The sequence below is a fragment of the Brienomyrus brachyistius genome, chromosome 15 (assembly GCF_023856365.1).
Source record: "Brienomyrus brachyistius isolate T26 chromosome 15, BBRACH_0.4, whole genome shotgun sequence".
In the NCBI taxonomy this organism is placed as follows: Eukaryota; Metazoa; Chordata; class Actinopteri; order Osteoglossiformes; family Mormyridae; genus Brienomyrus; species Brienomyrus brachyistius.
The window spans coordinates 21,547,967-21,565,898 of record NC_064547.1 but is presented as its reverse complement, the minus strand read 5'-3'; the positions used below and the strand labels follow the sequence as shown (position 1 = coordinate 21,565,898).

The following is a 17,932-nucleotide window of genomic DNA, read 5'->3' as shown; positions in this document are numbered from 1 at the left end:
TAAGATAAGATGACTTTTATTGCATGTGAAGTGCAAACAAACATATAGTGTAAAATGAGACAAAGACAGTACACCTTATGCAGACATTAAATGTTGTGCAACAAATTTAAGAAGTAAAAAATAATTTGCACCAAAACTGCATTGTCACATGGCTCTGTGAAGTCAACCATGGAGAGATATGGCCCTTAACCACAGTGACACCTCCAACCGCGGTGGAGGAGCCAGGCGGGAACCAAAGAATAAGGATGCAATGGAAGCTAGAGCATGGAATGAAGGAAGACATGAATGCGGCACAGGATTCTGCCTGGGCTTCAGGTGGTAGAGGTGTTAGTCTATTGGTCCCAGATGGAGCTGAGCAAGACGTCTCAACTGTGGACAATCCTCCTGACTCTGAGGTCTTTTTCAAATGATGTGGGAATTTTTTTTGTTTGACTTTGAGGGTTTTTCCAACATTGTCAGCCCTGCAAACAAGATGCCCAGCACTGCCCAAGGTCTCCGGAAACAAACGTGTTCAAGAAGCGTTGTCAAAAAGTAGGGCTAGAAGTGCGTGTTTGAGAGGTGATGATGGTGATCTCCTGGCTGAACTTTGCTCTGTAAACTTTAAGGCACTTTCCATTAATCTTTCTGTCAGTGTTTCAGAACTTGTTCTAACACTAATATGCAAATTAAAAGAAACTACGACAGTACAAAGAAACATACATATTCAGCCTCGTCATGGTTGTGCATTAATTAAAATAAAGCTTCTTATATTACTTTTGGAGAGTTGAGCGTAGCTTCACTGAAATACAGGTAAAAGAAATGAAAACCTTAAGGAAATGTTGTTTCAAACAGTGTTTCTCTTTAACATTGTGCTTCCAGGAGAGACGTCCTTCAGACATTTAGCCCTCTGCAGTATTTATGCTGTGGTAGGAATGGTCAACATCCAGAACTGCCACACATCCATGCCTGATACCTCTCCAGTTTAGGTAACTGTTGAAGACAATGAAATAGGGGGAACTGATAAATAGATCCAATTATTATTCAGCATTTCCGTAAAATATTGAATCTTATAACTGAAGAGCAAATTTTCCAAACTTACTCTATCAATTTTTTTGTTGTTTTTGAGATGAGACCACCAATGACCTAAAGTCAGGCTTCCTCATTATGTGTTACAGTGTTGGGAACCAAAATTCACTCAGTCTTCATGTGATCCAATGAAGAATTTTCAATTGGACTGAGTAAATCCCACCGACTGAGTAAATTTTGGGAGACAAGCCGTGTGAAACTTTGAGAAAGCTAAGCATTCGTACAAATTTAATGACCCCTATATATATGGCGTGAATATGATTTGTCATACGGTACGCAGAGCTTCCGTTTTGCAGAAACACTCACAGAATGGGGATGACACTTAGGTAGCTGACGGTGCAGGAGATAAGGAAGCAGAGTCCAGGGTACCAGCTCAGAGTTCGAGGGTAAACAGAGCTGAAGAAGATGGTGGACAGGACTTCGGTGACAGCCAGGGCGGACTGCAGCAGACCAAACACGCGACCTGGGCGAAAACAAACAGACACACACATAGTGAACCATGTTGTGTTACTGGATCTACAGGGGAAAGCCGTGTGACACGGGGGGTACATTAGAACCCCCAACCCCGGAGGTGTGAGATAACGGTGTTATTTTTGTGCTCGCCACCATCTTGATGTAGTGAGTAAATCACAGGTATGAGATGCATTTCAGTTGCTGGGTCATGCAGATGCTGTAGAAATTTCAGCTGGTTTTTAAATGAACTGAATATGTTTTTTTTTCTACTTGGACTTTAGACTATTGTCTAAAACTTCCCATCTTACTATGTCATGGTTGGGAAAGATAGAGGAACAAAGCAGGGTGTCATGTTAGCGCGTAAACAGGGTCAAATATCACAGTATATATATACCCTTAGTGCACCCTAGTGTGGGTACAAGGAAAGACGCCTCTAATAAAAGCTGGTTATGGCTCTGACACCCTTATCTTACAGCCGATCAAGAACACTGGAGACCCGGTACAGTGTTTTGGGAGCTGGGAGGGAGGAAAAATTTGTAATGTCTGCGGGTCCCTGAGGACTGGGTTGGAAAACACTGACTTATAGCACTGGAATTAAGTCAAGCAGAGTCTCCACATTTAGCTGTGCTAATTAACATCCCTTGGTTTCTGTTTTTCATCCACAATGAACTGAATCGAGTCTAACGATACATGTAGAACAATAACAAACATCTGCCCTGTGAATCTTTCTTTGGTGCTTAGAGGATATTAGAAGTTAGGCTACAAAATGAAACAGCAATGGTGCTTAACGAAATCTCATTACCGCTTACAAACTGCTACACGTTCAGTAAACAGAGCTCCACCTGCCTGTGATCTGAGGCAGCTCTATAGCTGCCGTTCAGCACAGTTTATGCAGTTAATTACCATATAGTCATTCACCAAGTACCAATCCAGTTAAATATACATTCCAATGTATGTAAAGGCACAATGGAAAAAGATGTAACACCTGCCATTGATTGAATTATAAGTGAGATCACTGACACAGGAATTTACTCTGTAGTTTCTAACGATATTAAAAACTGAATCCTGCCACGTTGTTCTGATAAACTTCGGGAGAAATGTCCTCTGTGATGTTGCTTTCATCTGCTCTCTGGATTCTGGCCGCACTTCTTATTTAAAGTTGTTTCCTGTGTCACCTCTCTGATTGTTGTCGATTGTTTAACGATTGTTGATACCAACGCACCGTACATCTGAGAATCCATGATTTTGGAGAGCTGGGCTCTAATCGTCGGCATGGGAATGCAGGCAAACATCATCACTCCACGGGCTACAAGCACAGAGATAAGACTGTTAGGAGGTAAAACACTGAGATGTACTCAGAAAAGCAATAACGGCGTGTAAAGTTCAGTGGATGGATTCACTGGATACAGATGGACAGCACTATAATAAAGCCAAAACACTTGCTTATGCCTTCTTGAACAGGGTAACAGTGTATGCAGATGATTTTTAAAACATTCTGGACGTCGTCCTCACTAATATGAGGATTTATTGAGCTAATGCCAAGTTAACGAAACATTAATGGTATCTCAAAGTCCCACTGTCTCCATCCTGCCTGTTTGTTTTTCAATCAGTTGGTATATTCAAATGAATAGTCAGGATTTTCAAAGCGTGTATGTCAGAAAGCGCGTAGGTTTAGTTTCAACATTGTTAGGGACCAAATCAGCTCCAAATCAATCGGAACAACCGATTGAATCTACCATCCATACCAAAATTTACACCCTTGGTTGTAAGATTGACCCACCGAAGAAATAGATCCAACTGCGGGTGGCAAAGGCCAATATGGCCATCCCAGTGCAGTTGGACACGACGCCCAGCAGGATGAGCTCCACGTCCCCTAGAGGGTGGGACAGCAGCAGCACGCCCAGGAAGCTGCTGAGATACATGGCGCTGGTGGCCGCCCTGCCGTAGCCCGTCCACACCGAGTCCCAGCTGAGGGGCGGCTTCAGCACGAAGAGGCACAGCACGCCCTCTGCCCCGGTCATACCCAGGAAGAACAGTATCATGGCTGAGAAGAGCAGGGCCACAGCACCGCGGTCGTATGGGGCCGCCTTTTGGAGCCCGGAGTGGCCCCGAGGGACGGATGGAATGGGGTACGAGAGCAGAAAAGCAGAGTACAGGAGTCCGAGGGTGCAGAGCGCCAGGCTGGTGAGAATCAGGGCTACGCCGGACTGGCCGATCCCATACACATAGCCGGAGAGCAGCCCCCCCAGCACACCGGCCACCCCACTACAAAAGTCCACGACGTTCAGCTTGAGGCTGCGGCGGCCCTCCTCCGAGCTGAGGGCGGCCAGGGACACCACCCCCCCCCAGTAGCCCGGAGACCCGCCGCTCAAGCCGTACACGGCGGACCCTGCATAGAGAACCGCCAGAGGCAGCTGGAAGAGCATGAAGAAGAGTAGGAAAGTCTTAGCCAAGACGGAGCCGATCTGCGGCACCACCAGCAGCACGCGGGGGCCAAGGCGGTCAGAGAGGTGTCCGAGGAGCAAGGTGGACATGAGGGACAGCAAGGAGGCCAGAGTCTGGTGGATCAGGAAGAATTGGGCGGAGAGTGCCTGGGCGTGGTCGCTCTGTCCGTCTGCCTGCTCCAGGGTGCGGTTATAAACAGCCAGCGTCAGGGCCGTGTCAAAGAAAGAGGTCCCTACTGTGTTTATCACCACAACCGGCTCCACCAAGGCCCAGGAAAGCCCCATGACTCTCCCTGCAAAAGGAGAAGAAGTTATGGTTTGTTATACTTATATAAAGTTTAATCACCACCTTACTTTCAGGCTCATTTCACAGTATAATATTTGAGTGGCTTAGCTCACCACACCGAAGGCTATACAGATTGTTTGCACAGAACTGGCCAAATTGACACATACACATCATAACATGCGTGTCTTTAGGTCCGATCACCTGGGACGACACCCCCGAGGATTTTAGCCCTGATGCCATCTTCTTTAAAAAAAAGTCAAGCCCCAGGTTAACTTGACTTACCCCCGATCTTTTCAATAGCTAGAAACTGCCCTGCGTCGAGACATCTAACAGCATATAGAGACGTCCATATTCACATGCTCAGCCTATCTGCTCTTATGCCAAGTCAACTGCATGACAGCATGTTTGCAATGTACTATTTTCCCAACTTGACTGGACATATACATCTTTACAAACATCATCCTTAGTGCTGATTTAAAGTACAACAGAGTTCTTCATTGTAGTATACAGTACATACCCCAGCGACGGATTCCTCCTGTGTCACGCCCCAGTGTGAGAGAACATGGCGCATCGCTCATCTCTGCTCTGGAAACCTGAGACTAATCACAACATCCCCCTTCGGTGCGTACCGAAGCGGAAAGGGAAGAAGGTGCCGACGTGGAGAAGTTTGTATAAGGCAAAGTGAAAGTGATAAAGGAGAAGAAAGAGTGTCAATGCCAAGGGGACATGGAGATGGGAATCGATGCCACGGACCTGTGGATACACGCAGCGTTACAAACCGATAAAAGGACTCGGATTCAGAACCCGCACACTCTTAAATGAAATATCTCTACTTTCATATTCTGTTCATCGTTACTTGCCCCGTCTCGGTGACTCTCCCTGCTGAAATACTCATCACATCATGAACTCTTATCTCCAGGTGACTTTTGACTGTGAACATTTCGTACATTATTAACATTGAAAAAAATCCTGCTTTATCTGCCGGGGCTTGAAAAGGTTTTATTACAAAGACAGAAGGGTTTCAAACGCTTTATTTATTCAAATTCATGTATCATAATCTTATCCACTATAAATATCAACATGAATGCATTTATTACATCAAGGCACTATTTACACATTCAAAATAATTTAAGATAAATTATGGAACTATGCATGTCATTATATTTCCAGGGCACATTGCATAAAAGATAAAGTTTATAGAAAAAAAACTATTATACTGATTGAATAAGAAAAATTTAATTAATGGATTGTTCATACAAAAATCTAAACGTTATGCTATTTCACTGTGTCTTTAATAAAAAATCTATATTGTGAAGGTTATTAAAAGAAAAATGTAAACACCACATTTAAAACTTTGTCATAATGTAGCAAAACACCATTAAAACACATCAGAAATTCCATAAAATATTGATGTCTAAAGATACCTTTCACACTATATATTCATTAGCCTGTCCTAAATAAGGAAATCGATTGTTTACTCTCTGTTATAATTTAAGAGTCCAGTTGTATTCAAAATTAACAGTATCATTTTTACTTAGTGTGAGTTGAAACTGAAGTTACAAAATGAGTTGTATAGCAAAAATATGTTGTTTTTTCAATCTTGCTCTATGCCTTCAGTATGCAGAATCTGATATTTGTATTAAATAATATATATCGGTACTAATGCTTCAATGTCAAAGTAATTGAGAGTGAAAGAATTAAGTGCATATTCCAAGCCCTTTAAATTCCTTTAAAATATGTCACAAGATTAACACCACAAACCTCAACTAAGCACATTTTAAATACATTACCTACACGCAGTATGTTATCAATGGGTGTGCTTATTTGGTATATAGTGACTTATTAATTCTGTTTCCTTAATGTTATTTTTCTTTACCTCCCTACAGTAAACGATATTCTACATTCGCAGTATTTTTGTCATTCTGCTATTTTCCCTTAACATAGCTTATTTCCTTGACTACCATACGTTGACTAGCCTTCTTTGGAATCCCAATAGTGAAATCTGTTTAATTAGTCAAAATGTGCTTATATTAATTTTCCTCTGATCAAATGATAATATCCTGGTTCCACTTTCTCCTTTGTAATAAGACCAGACAGCTCCTGCTCGTGTTGGGCCAATCTCACAGCTATTTTGCTTTTACTAGCTGCTTGCTTTGTTAGAAGTTGTGTAGCTCCTGCTTCAATACTGCTTACACTCATACCTGGGCACTGGAAGCTCAGCCTAGCTGCACTTATGCCAAGTCAAGTCAACTGCATGACAGCATGTTTGCAATGTACTATTTTCCTGACTTGACTTGACTGCTAAATATGTAAAATGGAAATGTAAAATGTTAGTGAAAAAATGAACACGTACACAATGACTTTAGCACTAGTTATGTAGTAATAGAGAAGGGGGGGGGGTTAACTATTTATCTTTGTTAAAGCTTTTGGACTGAGCCAGTCGACAGTGTGCACGTCTGTGGGAGGGGGGAAAAGGAGAAGATGTTGGGAGTGGAAAGGAAATATTCCCTTGGAGAGTCCCGTAGAAGGTGCTGGAGGTGAACAACACCCTCCTCTCTCCTTGGCAGTTTCAGTCTCAGTCTCAGTCTTTGTTGGCGAACACTCCTGCTTCCCACCGGAGGGCGCGCATGTTCTTATGCCGGGTAACTCGAGTAGCCTCCAGGACCTTCAACGGGAGAGCCAGACATGACAGCAGAGGTGAACCTCACATCTCGTCCTTTCACAACCAGATCATAGGATTGCACAGCACAGCCTGCCTGTAGCGACTGGACGGAATGCAGGTTGATTTTAGTAAATCTAAGGAAGCCTCACTAGGTCTATACGTATTGCAGGTTACAATGAATAGTTACCTCCCAATTTACATCATCAGTTGGATGGATTCCAGCATACTGCAAGATAAAGAAGAAGATGTACAGTCAGGAGAATTGTTTCCAACCATGGTTCATCATCCGGTGAATCTTTATCATTGCATTATTTATATGGATGTTTTTATTTATATTGTATCTTGTTTCATCCAAAGAAATATAAAACTGTGAAAGCAGGATCAGCCAGTTGCTCTGCCCACCACAGAGATTTGAACTGGGGATGGGCAATTCAGGTCCGGAAAATCAAAAATCCAGACCAAGATTTTGTTTCAGCCAACTGGTTGAGTACTCTGTGGCTGTGACTCTTTATAGTGATGTGGATGCTTGAAACAAAATCTTGGTCTGGATTTTTGACTTTCTGGACCTGAACTAACCACCTCTGCTTTCTGATCACAGGCATGGAATCCTAATCCTCTGGGCCAGATATTACCCTGATTTTTCAAGTTGCTGACAGGTAGCAATGCTATACAAAGAGGGGGAGAAGATGCCACCTCTGTAGGCCCTGGAGCCGTAAGACACGTTCACATCACCAGCTCCCCCACACCTCTTCTCTCAGCATATACACATCAGAACTGGAGCATCCACTGTCAGATGCGCGTGGGTGGGGGGTTATGAAAAAGGTGTAATTTCCTCATAGAATGTTTCGTCAGTCGATACGTCACAGGGTTCATAAATAGATCTGGATAGCTAACGTGAAACTGAAGTAAAAATATACCGCGTATAAGACCGCTGTCCCTGTATGACAGTGTTTCCCAATCCAGTCCTCAGGGACCCACAGACAGTCCACATTGTGCTGGGAGGTGGAGAGAGCAAAAACCTGGGCTGTCTGGTAGGGAGCAAAGACATGGGCTGTCTGGTAGGGAGCAAAAACCTGGGCTGTCTGGCAGGAAGCAAAAACCTGGGCTGTCTGGCAGGGAACAAAAACATGGGCTGTCTGGTAGGGAGCAAAAACATGGGCTGTCTGGTAGGGAGCAAAAACATGGGCTGTCTGGCAGGGAGCAAAAACCTGGGCTGTCTGGCAGGGAGCAAAAACATGGGCTGTCTGGTAGGGAGCAAAAACATGGACCAACTATGGGTCCCCGAGGACTGGACTGGGAATCACTGCCATACGGGACAGAGCAAAGCCCCCCTTTTCCACTAACCACGCTCTCCTCCAGCTTCAGCCTGGGGCTCCTGTCCTCCAGCAGGGTTTCAGTCAGGCCCTTCTGTGCCGCGGTGCCACCTGCCCCTGACCTCAATGTCTGCGTTTTCAGGGCGGGGACTCTGGCCGGGCCGGGTGAGTCTGGCCAAGTGGAGCTCCAGGGCTGGGCCGTTACAGCAGGGATGGAGGGGAAGCTGGAGACTGATGGGGGGGGCAGGGGGGAGCTAGCTGTAACCGAGAGACAACGAAGACAAAAACATCATTGTTTCGTGTCACTGTGTCACATGGCCAAGATGTTCACAAGGTCTATGTGTCATAACATTAAAATACAGTAAATGAAACTGTATTTTCTTCTACCGTATTGTAGTCTTCTGAACTTCTGTAATTTTATAGCTTTAGGGAATTGAAATTAATCTGCATTATAATATAAAGCAGATATCCCCATACCTGGTACTTTTGTGAAGCAGCGACTAACATGATAAATTAAAGCAATGAATGGATGGTTAAACCCATTTCCAAAAGCTGTAACGAACAGTGAAACACGCTGTCATACTTTCTCCAGCAGATGGCGATATTCTTCTGCCACGATGAGCTAATACTGCAAGCTGAATGCTGAGTGTGCAGTCTGGAAAACACTTTTGGGTGTGTTACCAAGCCCTTTGTGACTTATTTTAGCTGTTTCCAGAGAAGGACAGTGCTCTCTTTCAATAATTAACTGCAGTACAGCAAAGCACCCGTTTTAGTCTGTATGACATGTACAAAGTTCAAGCTAATGAAGTCAGTCATTCCACATGTGAATAACATAAGAGCAACTTAAGAATTTGAAGATTAAAGTACCGATACAAAAAGAGAAATGATAGGGTGCAAAAATAATAAATAATAGAGCCCTGAGATATACAAGACATCTAAGGATGACAGGAATAACAGCGAGACTGTCATCATATAACTTCTGATGTTACGTGACGTATGTCCATTCTGAGCACAGATGACACAAAGGCATCAACAGCTCATACCTTTTGTTGTCACCAAAGTCGCTTGCGTAGCTCTGAGACCCCAGGGGGAGGACAGGCCTGGCCAGCTTTTGCTCTCAGGGGACATGAACGTTGTACCAGTAGAGGGCGCTCTTTTATCCGCATTATCCGGGCCCTCATCCTGAGACTGGGGCAAGCTGCTGCCACCCCTCAGTAGGCGAAGCTCTTCCTCTCTTTTGATGTCTTGCTCTATCTCTTTGAGAATTGCCTCTGGAGTGTCCACCTTGTGAGGTCTCAGGCTGAACTTCTCATGGAAGTCTGCCTGGGGTACGATGTACCTCCCAGTCAATGATGGCCACAAGAGTCGCAGGTCAGTGGGCGTGGAGGGAGTGAATGGAGAGGGACTGTAACTGTCTGGCACCGTACTATTGTTGAGTATCCACTGAGCTGTCTCCTCAGGGTGCCGGTGAGGACAGCAAGGAGACAGGACATCTTCTGTTTTGTTGTCACGTCTCCATTCTGCTGGGGTGCTGTACTCTGGTGTCCTGAGTGCCTCCGCAGCACCTGTGTTGACTTGCGTCGCATCGAGGTGGTTTCCTGTGATGCTTGTCTTGGGGGGCGTGACTGGAACCTCGTCTGCTTGCTGCTCAAAGACCTTCTTCCTCTCTCCCAGTTCCTGGGGAGTGTCATGGTTATGCAGAGCCGGCGCTCTCCCTTGATGGTGCAGCTTTTCTTCTCGCTGGTTATCCAGCTCTATCTCCCGCTGGAGGAAGAAGCTTACCCTACCCTTATCCCTGGTTTTGGTTGGTGTACCAGTGGGTCCTGTCCGAGAAAGAAATGGCTTGGTTTTAATTTCCACCATCTCCTTTAAGTTTGTGTGCTTGATGCCTCGCTCTCGTCGCAAACTCTCTTCCCTCTCCTGGGCGAGACGGATCTCCTTCTCGATGGGCGTCTCAGCCTCATCTAAAGGTTGTGGCTCCTGACCATATTCCTGCCCCACGAAGGCATACTGATCACTCACATGGCCTGGCGGAAGCATGAATCCACGGCCAAGCTTCTCATTACAGCAGCTTTGGTTTGCAGCTGTTTCCTCTGACGTGTAAACTGTTACACATTTGCTACCAAATAAGTCATTCTTAATTGAATTTGATTCTTGGTTTTGACTCCTGGTTGATTTCTCTCCAGTGAGGCTCTCATAATCATGTCTCCTCAGCATGACTAGGCCTCCCTCAGCTTGTGGTGGTTGTCCTTTGTTTGCAGATTGGTAAGGTTCCTGGGGAACATTCTGGAAGGGGTTGGATCGGGACTGTTCCATTGTGAGGAACTGTTGCCGTGCTATATTGAAGTTAATCTTCTCTGTGTCAATGGTGCCAGACTCCGCCTTGGCTGTTTCTCGATCTGCCCTGGATGGGATATAGTAGAGGCTCAGCCCATCCAACACCCTCTGGGGCGGTTTGCTGAGGTCCAAGTTTTCAAGTGCCTCCCACTGCTCTATGTCAACAGGTTTCCTCTTTGGTGCCTGGCTGCGGATGAGTTCCAACCTTTCCTGAACTTGCTCCAGGTCATCTTGCACTGTCGCAGGCACAGCGGCTACCTGGGAGAATGAGTCCCCCTCACCATCCTGGAAGAGCTTCTCCGGCTTCTTCTCACTGTACGCCTGCACCTTGAAGCCATTTGCCTCCTTGACGGTGGCTAGTTTGTTCTGCCTCTCAGGGGAGACCATCCAGGCCTCTGTCTTCTCCACGTCTTCGTCCATGAAGGAGTAGAAGCCATGGCAGGTGCCTGTGCTACTATTACTGCTAATGCTAGTGGGGCTGCTGGGATGGTGGTCCTGCCTGTAGCTTCCCTCAGAAACCTGCACTCTCTGGGGCCTTTCCAACACATCATGCTCCTCCTGCCATGTCACCGAGGTTAGTGAGTCATTCAGACCCTGCATCTCACTGCAGGTCCATGTGCTGTCCTGACTGCTTTCTTCTCTGCTATGGAGCACAGTTCTTAAGTCTGCCGGTTCCAGTCTAGGGGACAATGGCTGCATCACCCACTTCTTGGGCATGCTCTCCATCAGTGGTCTGGATGGAGCACCTTCCTGTGGAGATGGAGGTGCTTGTGTGGCAGGGGCTTGGTGAAACTGCATCGATATTTGATCTTCTTACATCACTGGCAGCGCACCCTGTAAGTGGTTTGGTGCAACAAAGAGTAAATTAATGCAAATGTATATAAGTACAAGTCTAAACGAAACCTGCTCATTTGTTTTGCATCAGTGCGATTCATTATTCAGTATGTTTAGTAGGAACTATTCTTTAAATTTTTCCCAGCACTTTTGGTATCAGGAATATGGACTTTTATTACGTCAATGTACAACTCATTTGTTCATTTTGTACAGTGTCCATCAATAGTTTGGAGGCACCTACTGATGTAAAGGGTTTATTTGTATTCCTCTCTACATCATACAATAACTATAAAGACATCAAAACTATCAAATAACATTTATGGAATTATGCACTGACCAAAAAAGTATATAAAAAAAATTGTTTCGGGGGCAGCTCTATGGTTTGGGACTCAGTAGGTTGCTGGTTCAAATCCCTGTATCGGCAAAGTCATCCCACCATTAGGTCCTTGAACAAGGCCCTTAACCACGGCTGCTTCAGGGACTGGCTGATTCTACTGTCTCCCCTACACAAGTTCATGAGGTGGCCTCCTGGGATGCTTTTACACATGCTGAGCACTCATTGGTCACTTTTCCTTCACTCTCCCAAACCATTTCTCCTGTGTTTAGGTCAGGTGGCCACGTCATGTGATGTGACATTGTCGCTCTCCTTTGTAGGTGGCTGGATGTCCAAACTTTTGACTGGTACTGTATAAATGAGTTATGTTATGATGTCTGATTCAAAAGATATAAACAGAGAACCCGACTTGAGTAAAGTCTCTCGCTCTCTCTCTCTCTCACACACAAGAATTTTTGCATTTTTAGATTTTTCATTGCAGGCACGGTTTTTTATAATATAGAGTTTTCCCCTATGGCGACCATTATTTGGGCCCCACAAGGTAAGGTATACCCTGACCACACACACACACACACACACACACACACACAGCGCAATAACACCTCCACAGACACAGGGGTACGACCTGAGCCCTCCACTCTAGCGTGTCAGCGTAACGCATTACCCACTAGGATACTGCGTCATCCTGCTCACAGATCCTCATTGTACTTTCATTTCTGCAGTGATCCAAAATGAATTAAATGCATTAATTGGATTAGACTAATTCACATATATTCCAAGATGTCTATGGAGCGGAGTAATGCCAGACATTTTTAGTTACGATTCAAGGTTCACAGCACCAGGAAACAGAAGCAGCCTTTTCGCAACAAACACAAGCTGATACAGAGCTAATTGCACGTATAATGAACATTCCTAGCATGGTCTAATAACTGGGAAACAACAGGAATCAAAGTCACAGATAACAACACTGGCAAACCATTAGCATGTCATTATCTCTCATGATGAGTTCATATAAAAAAAAAAAACCCAAGACTGAAGAAAAGTCAGATAAATCCAGCATGTCCATAAAAACAAGCAAAAATAATTTCATATATTAATGTTTGCCCACTCAGTCAATGAACACAGCAAGCAGCAAGACAAAAGCAAATCAATGTGGGAGTCGGAACTCTTAATTAATGTGCTGGCCCTGAGTAAAGCAGATATACTCAAGGGCGTAACTTTGGTTTGAACATTGGGGATGCTGAAATTTAATTAACCTATTGCGGTGTTTCTCAACCTAGCCATTGGGCGCCCCCAGACAGTCCACATTTTTGCTGCCTCCCAACACCCAAGAACTGGTTTTATTAAATTTGATCATTAACATGCTGATCCTGAGTACAGCAGGCATACTAGACAGCTACGGCCCCACTGAAAACTCAAGCAGAGTTTCATTTTATTTATTTTATTAAGCTTGAACCTCGAGCTGCCCAGCCTGTGTATGATGATACGGATCAGGTGCACGCTTATAATGTGGCCCAGAATTGTTACGCCGTAAAAGAGCCAGGACTTTCTGGGTGATAAGCAGAATGGCAATAGGGGAGTAACATCCCCTGTAATGCCACCGGGTGATGGGTGCGCACAGCACAGGCACAAGTGCCATATTAAACCTAACCCACAAATATGGATATAATCACTTTTAGCTGCAATACAAAAACTGTGCTGCATGTATAAAAGAACTAAGAAAAGTCTACACTTGACAACATTCTGATAACAAAAAGCATGAGCCTCTATTTATATCCTGTGACATAACAAGCTCACTCAGATGAGCTATATCATAATCATATAGCAACATACCATAGTATCTCTGTAACTTATGGCGATGTCATTTTCTTCTGTAGGATCCTGTGCTACAACTTATCGTATAACAATAGCGTTGATTCAGATAATACAAAGTTTTGTGGAGCGGTGTGTCTTCAGCAAGTCTGGTATCTCCAGAATTTAGTTAAATTGCAACCGTTCCTTCAACCCAGTTACTGACTGCATGATTATGGCCAGAAAACCTTAACTCAAGCTGTTGAGATGTAGGAAAAATTTGATGCAGTTTTCCATTACCCTCTCGCAGTTTTATAGCATAATAAAAAGCATGACAAGTACATCAGAGGTGGATGTACATCACTATGCTGGCCCCCATTCCTCCCTCATCTCCGGGGCTGTCAGACAGAGCAGAGCTGTGTGGGTCAGAGATGCCGATCTGTAACTCAGTGTTCCCTGAATGTAAGTCAATTGGAATCAAGTGATTCGTGAGGCAGTGTTGGCTGAATGGCGGATAGAAATAATATTACATTCAAAATAGTTAGATACTAGATAGACCTAGTGCACGAGAAATTGGGCTGTAAAAACGATAAACATACAAGATACTGCATAATTTCCTTCTTCTCTTATGAATAAAGTACTAATTAAAAGAATGGTTATTATAGAGATTCATCCGTCCTTTAGTTTATATATCTATGGAAAACAATAACTAGAATTCACATTTTTAAAGATCAAGGATAAAATTTTGGGTTTTGTGTGTTTGACATTATGCAAATATCTAGTACACATCTTGTAATGTTTTAAGAAAATTGTAACAGCTTCTTTCACGTTTAGCATGATTCGACAAGTTTAATGGCACATAATGTTCACATAAAGTTGTTTCAAAATAAGGCAAATGGTTTAAAATAAATATATATACCAGTGCTCGGCATGACAGGTATTGCATTGATTGATTGAATTAAAGAAAAAAGTTCAGATGATTAATGTATAAAATTGCACAGGAATGCTCTGTACTCACATAGATCTTCTGAACATTGCTAAGCAGGGTCTAAGTACAGAGTATGTCTTCTGGACCTTCTGGCTCTGTGTGTTTGTGTGTGACTACCCTCACATTTAAAACCGGACTGTGTATCCCTGATAAGCCCCATCCTTCAACTTCCAGGAACTGGCACCTCTGTCAGCCCCCATTGGCTGAACTGGGAGGGGGTGGAGCTAGTGAAGCCTCTTTTTACCAGTCAGACTATCGTCCCCAAAGAAGCTCAAAACTGATAGGCAGAGTCCTGCCAACCTGTAGCCTCAAGCCCAGCAGTGAAGATAAGCCATGATAGAAGTCTGTCATTGTTATATGGGACACGATGTCTAATATGCTGTAATGTGTAATGAAAATATACAAAATATGTGAATGATGAGGGGACAGCAGTGGTGCCTTTGATAAATGAACATATACATGATTCATTTGTAACCTAAAGCCTATGAAGTAAGTGTCAAGGTGCAGTGTGAATGTATATAAGCAAATTAGAAGTTAAATTAGACACCTACTTCAAATTTACTTCATTTATCGGGCTGCTGGCCCTGATATGTTATATTTATGTATGTTAGTGGGTACTGTAGCTTTTGTGATGGACTTTCTACGTAAAGCACTGCGTTTACCGTTACGAAAACAATCTTGGAGAAGATAAATATTGTCAGACCTTTGGAGAGGCAACGGGAAGTTAATTGGTGCCACTCCCATGAAATTCCTCATTTGAGAAGCAAACCGCCCTTTTGTTCAGCCCAAATTTATGAGAGCAATAAAAGTGTTTAGGTGGCTAAAACAGTCAGAAAACGGCTCCTTCTATGGTTTTAGTTACAATGTGTGTAGACCTACCTCAGAATTTAAATGAGGTTTAGCTGGGAACTGCAGCTTGACTTTAGTATTCAGTCACCGTGCCCAGTCAGAAGTACATTTCATTGCACATAGAGACACGTGTAGAGAGGTGAGATTGCATATCCAGGTATATTGAGAAGAGACGCCTGTATCTACACACCGGTAGCTTTTACTGCTCATAAAAACTCAAGGTCAAAGGTGTGCAGCACCAAAGTTCAAGAGGGAAGTGGGAAGACTGAGTTTAGTCCAGGAATGGGATTGATCATTGGCTATCTTTATGGTTTGTATGAATAAGGCATAAGTGGCACGACAAATCTGTTAATGGCTTAAATAACGCCATTAATAGCCGCTTGAGCTGTATGCAAATTTTGCAAATTCACCAGCATGTGAAGATCCAGTTGGTCTGAATGGATCTCACATGTGTTTTACTGACCTCTAGTGGCATGAAAAAAGTTGTGTAAATAAGTGAAAGGGCTGCAAGGTGCAAAATGCTTCTTTGAAATAATTTCTTATTTCTTGCATTTCTCCTAGTGAGAGTAGAGAGGATTTTATTATGTCTTAATGTACAGCTTTGCCATTCTTCCATCTTCCAGCTGCATATCCTGGTTGGGCTCTTAAGTGAATCTCTACACATTATTCAGAGGCAGCCTGGCATCCCATCCCTACCCAGGTTTAGAGGTGTCCCACTTAGACTGTAACTCAATAAGCTGAATTAGAGAATGGGCAGAGTAATTCAAGGATGCATTTAATTCCATCTGCCCACTCAACATCATCATAACAATTTAAATTACGCGATTACAATACATTGCAATTCTAATAATAATTCAATGTGAAGTTATGGAACTAAATTTATAATATATTATTATAGAGTCACTGGATATTTATACGTTATAGAATATTATATATTTATAGAAAGTAACATTCTAGAGGCTACCTTGCCTGAGAAATAACCACATTGCATGTACTTGACATAAGGGGTGTGTGACACACCATGTGTCACGTGAGTGGAAGTGGCTGCATCAAAAGGAACTGAAGCAGAAGATGGTTTGGAGGCCAGAATGGGACAACTACCCACTGCTTATGGGGACAAGCACATCACGTTCCTCTCAACAGCATGGCAGGCGCAAACCACAGCAGATTTAAATATAAAAATGGAGGAAAATATACAGAATAAGGTCTGTCATTTTATTCCTGGCTATTACTGTAAAGTCTTAAAATAGATGCACACTGCTCTGTTTGCATGTGTAAGTCACACATTTGCTTAATTTTCTTTTTAAGAAAAATTATACTTGAATAGAAAATCATACTATATAACAAAGGCATTAAATAATTGGTGTCAATACAACCTTACTTCATCATTTCAGTGTTAAAGAACTCAACACACCTCCAAAGTTATATAATATACATAGCAGATGCACAAATGCTGAAATAACGAGTTTTTGGGTGACAGGTTTTCTAATGTTGATCAGGCAAATATGTCACTAGTAGCTGGTGCATATTTGCCTCGGTTCTTGTCGCAGATGATTTTGTGTGCTTACCTGCTTCTGAGGGCAGCATGCACCTTTAGGCTGCTGCATGTCTGTGTGCATGGGCTGCAAGGGTGGAAGTTACCCCAAGTCCCCCCACCTCAAAATGTACTGAGCAGGAGGTACGAAATATATGCAAAAACATGGGATAAATGGTTTTGAAAAATTATTCCGGAGGTCTGAGGCACAAAATAGGGTGTAGAACCGCCTATTTCCAGAGATCTTGTATTAGAATCACATTCACTACTCGATCTTCAGGAAAACAAAGTCGTCCATGTTTTCAAACCTGCATCCTTTCGGTTTTTTAACGGCGTGGATGATGTACTTAATGCTACATCTCCAGGCCTGAAAGCTGGGATATATTGGCCTGATATTTCTACCTCTTTACATTTGATATGGACCAGGCACCTTCAGCACTTCACTGCTGAACAGCCGAAATCGAAGGCAAGTGAATCCTTTACATCAGATGTTCTAGGTGTTTCTAGTCTAATACGAAGTGCCAATGTTAGCTCAGGCGTCTGGATCCCGGTGGTGTCGGACCAGCCCCTGGGACTTTGGCTGGCCGGTTCTCCCCACCGTTCCCGCCTCCGTATGTCCCACCCTCTCCAACCCCGTCACTCAACGGGCACAGTTCTCGCCCGGAGTTATCGCCCCAGATTGGATGCTGGTATGGCATCACTGAGCAGCTGTTTATTTATTTTCTGTGTGCTGCTGTCACAGGACCTACGCCGAGGGCAGGGGACTTGCTCCGGAATGTGGCTGTCAGCGAGCACATCACAAAAGCAAACAATGCTCACTTAACACCCACATGTGACAATAAGCACGGGAATTTTCCGCCACGCTGCGGGACCAGTTAAGAGGAGGCGTCACGCACGCACACACTATCGGGGGGATATTTTCACCTTTTTTTCTGGAGTCTATTGAGAAGACGATGGGGGACGTGCAACGCCCTGTGGAGTCAGGTTCCCAACATCCGGAATTTGAAAAGGAGAGATAAAGAACAAGAGAAGACGCCATTGC

At 43.8% G+C, this 17,932-nt stretch overlaps 2 protein-coding genes across 3 annotated transcripts; both read right to left on the bottom strand.

Annotated features, from left to right (window-relative positions):
- Nucleotides 1-5,022, bottom strand: si:ch211-262i1.4 (thymic stromal cotransporter homolog). 2 transcript variants are annotated; one of them, XM_048975773.1, is made up of 5 exons: nt 4,766-5,022; nt 3,299-4,255; nt 2,741-2,824; nt 1,372-1,528; nt 1-969 (listed from the first exon to the last, which is right to left on the bottom strand). In XM_048975773.1, the coding sequence occupies exons 1-5, from the start codon at nt 4,824-4,826 to the stop codon at nt 879-881; spliced, it is 1,350 nt and encodes a 449-aa protein (XP_048831730.1). In that variant the 5' UTR covers nt 4,827-5,022; the 3' UTR covers nt 1-878. The 2 variants fall into 2 exon arrangements, with proteins under 2 accessions (XP_048831730.1, XP_048831731.1); XM_048975774.1 differs by lacking the exon at nt 4,766-5,022 and adding an exon at nt 4,531-4,750.
- Nucleotides 5,023-5,267: 245 nt separating this feature from the next.
- Nucleotides 5,268-14,644, bottom strand: LOC125708314 (mitotic spindle positioning). The gene is made up of 5 exons (XM_048975761.1): nt 14,538-14,644; nt 9,267-11,394; nt 8,255-8,481; nt 7,098-7,136; nt 5,268-6,913 (listed from the first exon to the last, which is right to left on the bottom strand). Exons 2-5 carry the CDS (start codon nt 11,356-11,358, stop codon nt 6,830-6,832), a joined length of 2,442 nt encoding a protein of 813 aa, XP_048831718.1. The 5' UTR covers nt 11,359-11,394; nt 14,538-14,644; the 3' UTR covers nt 5,268-6,829.
- Nucleotides 14,645-17,932: the final 3,288 nt, after the last annotated feature.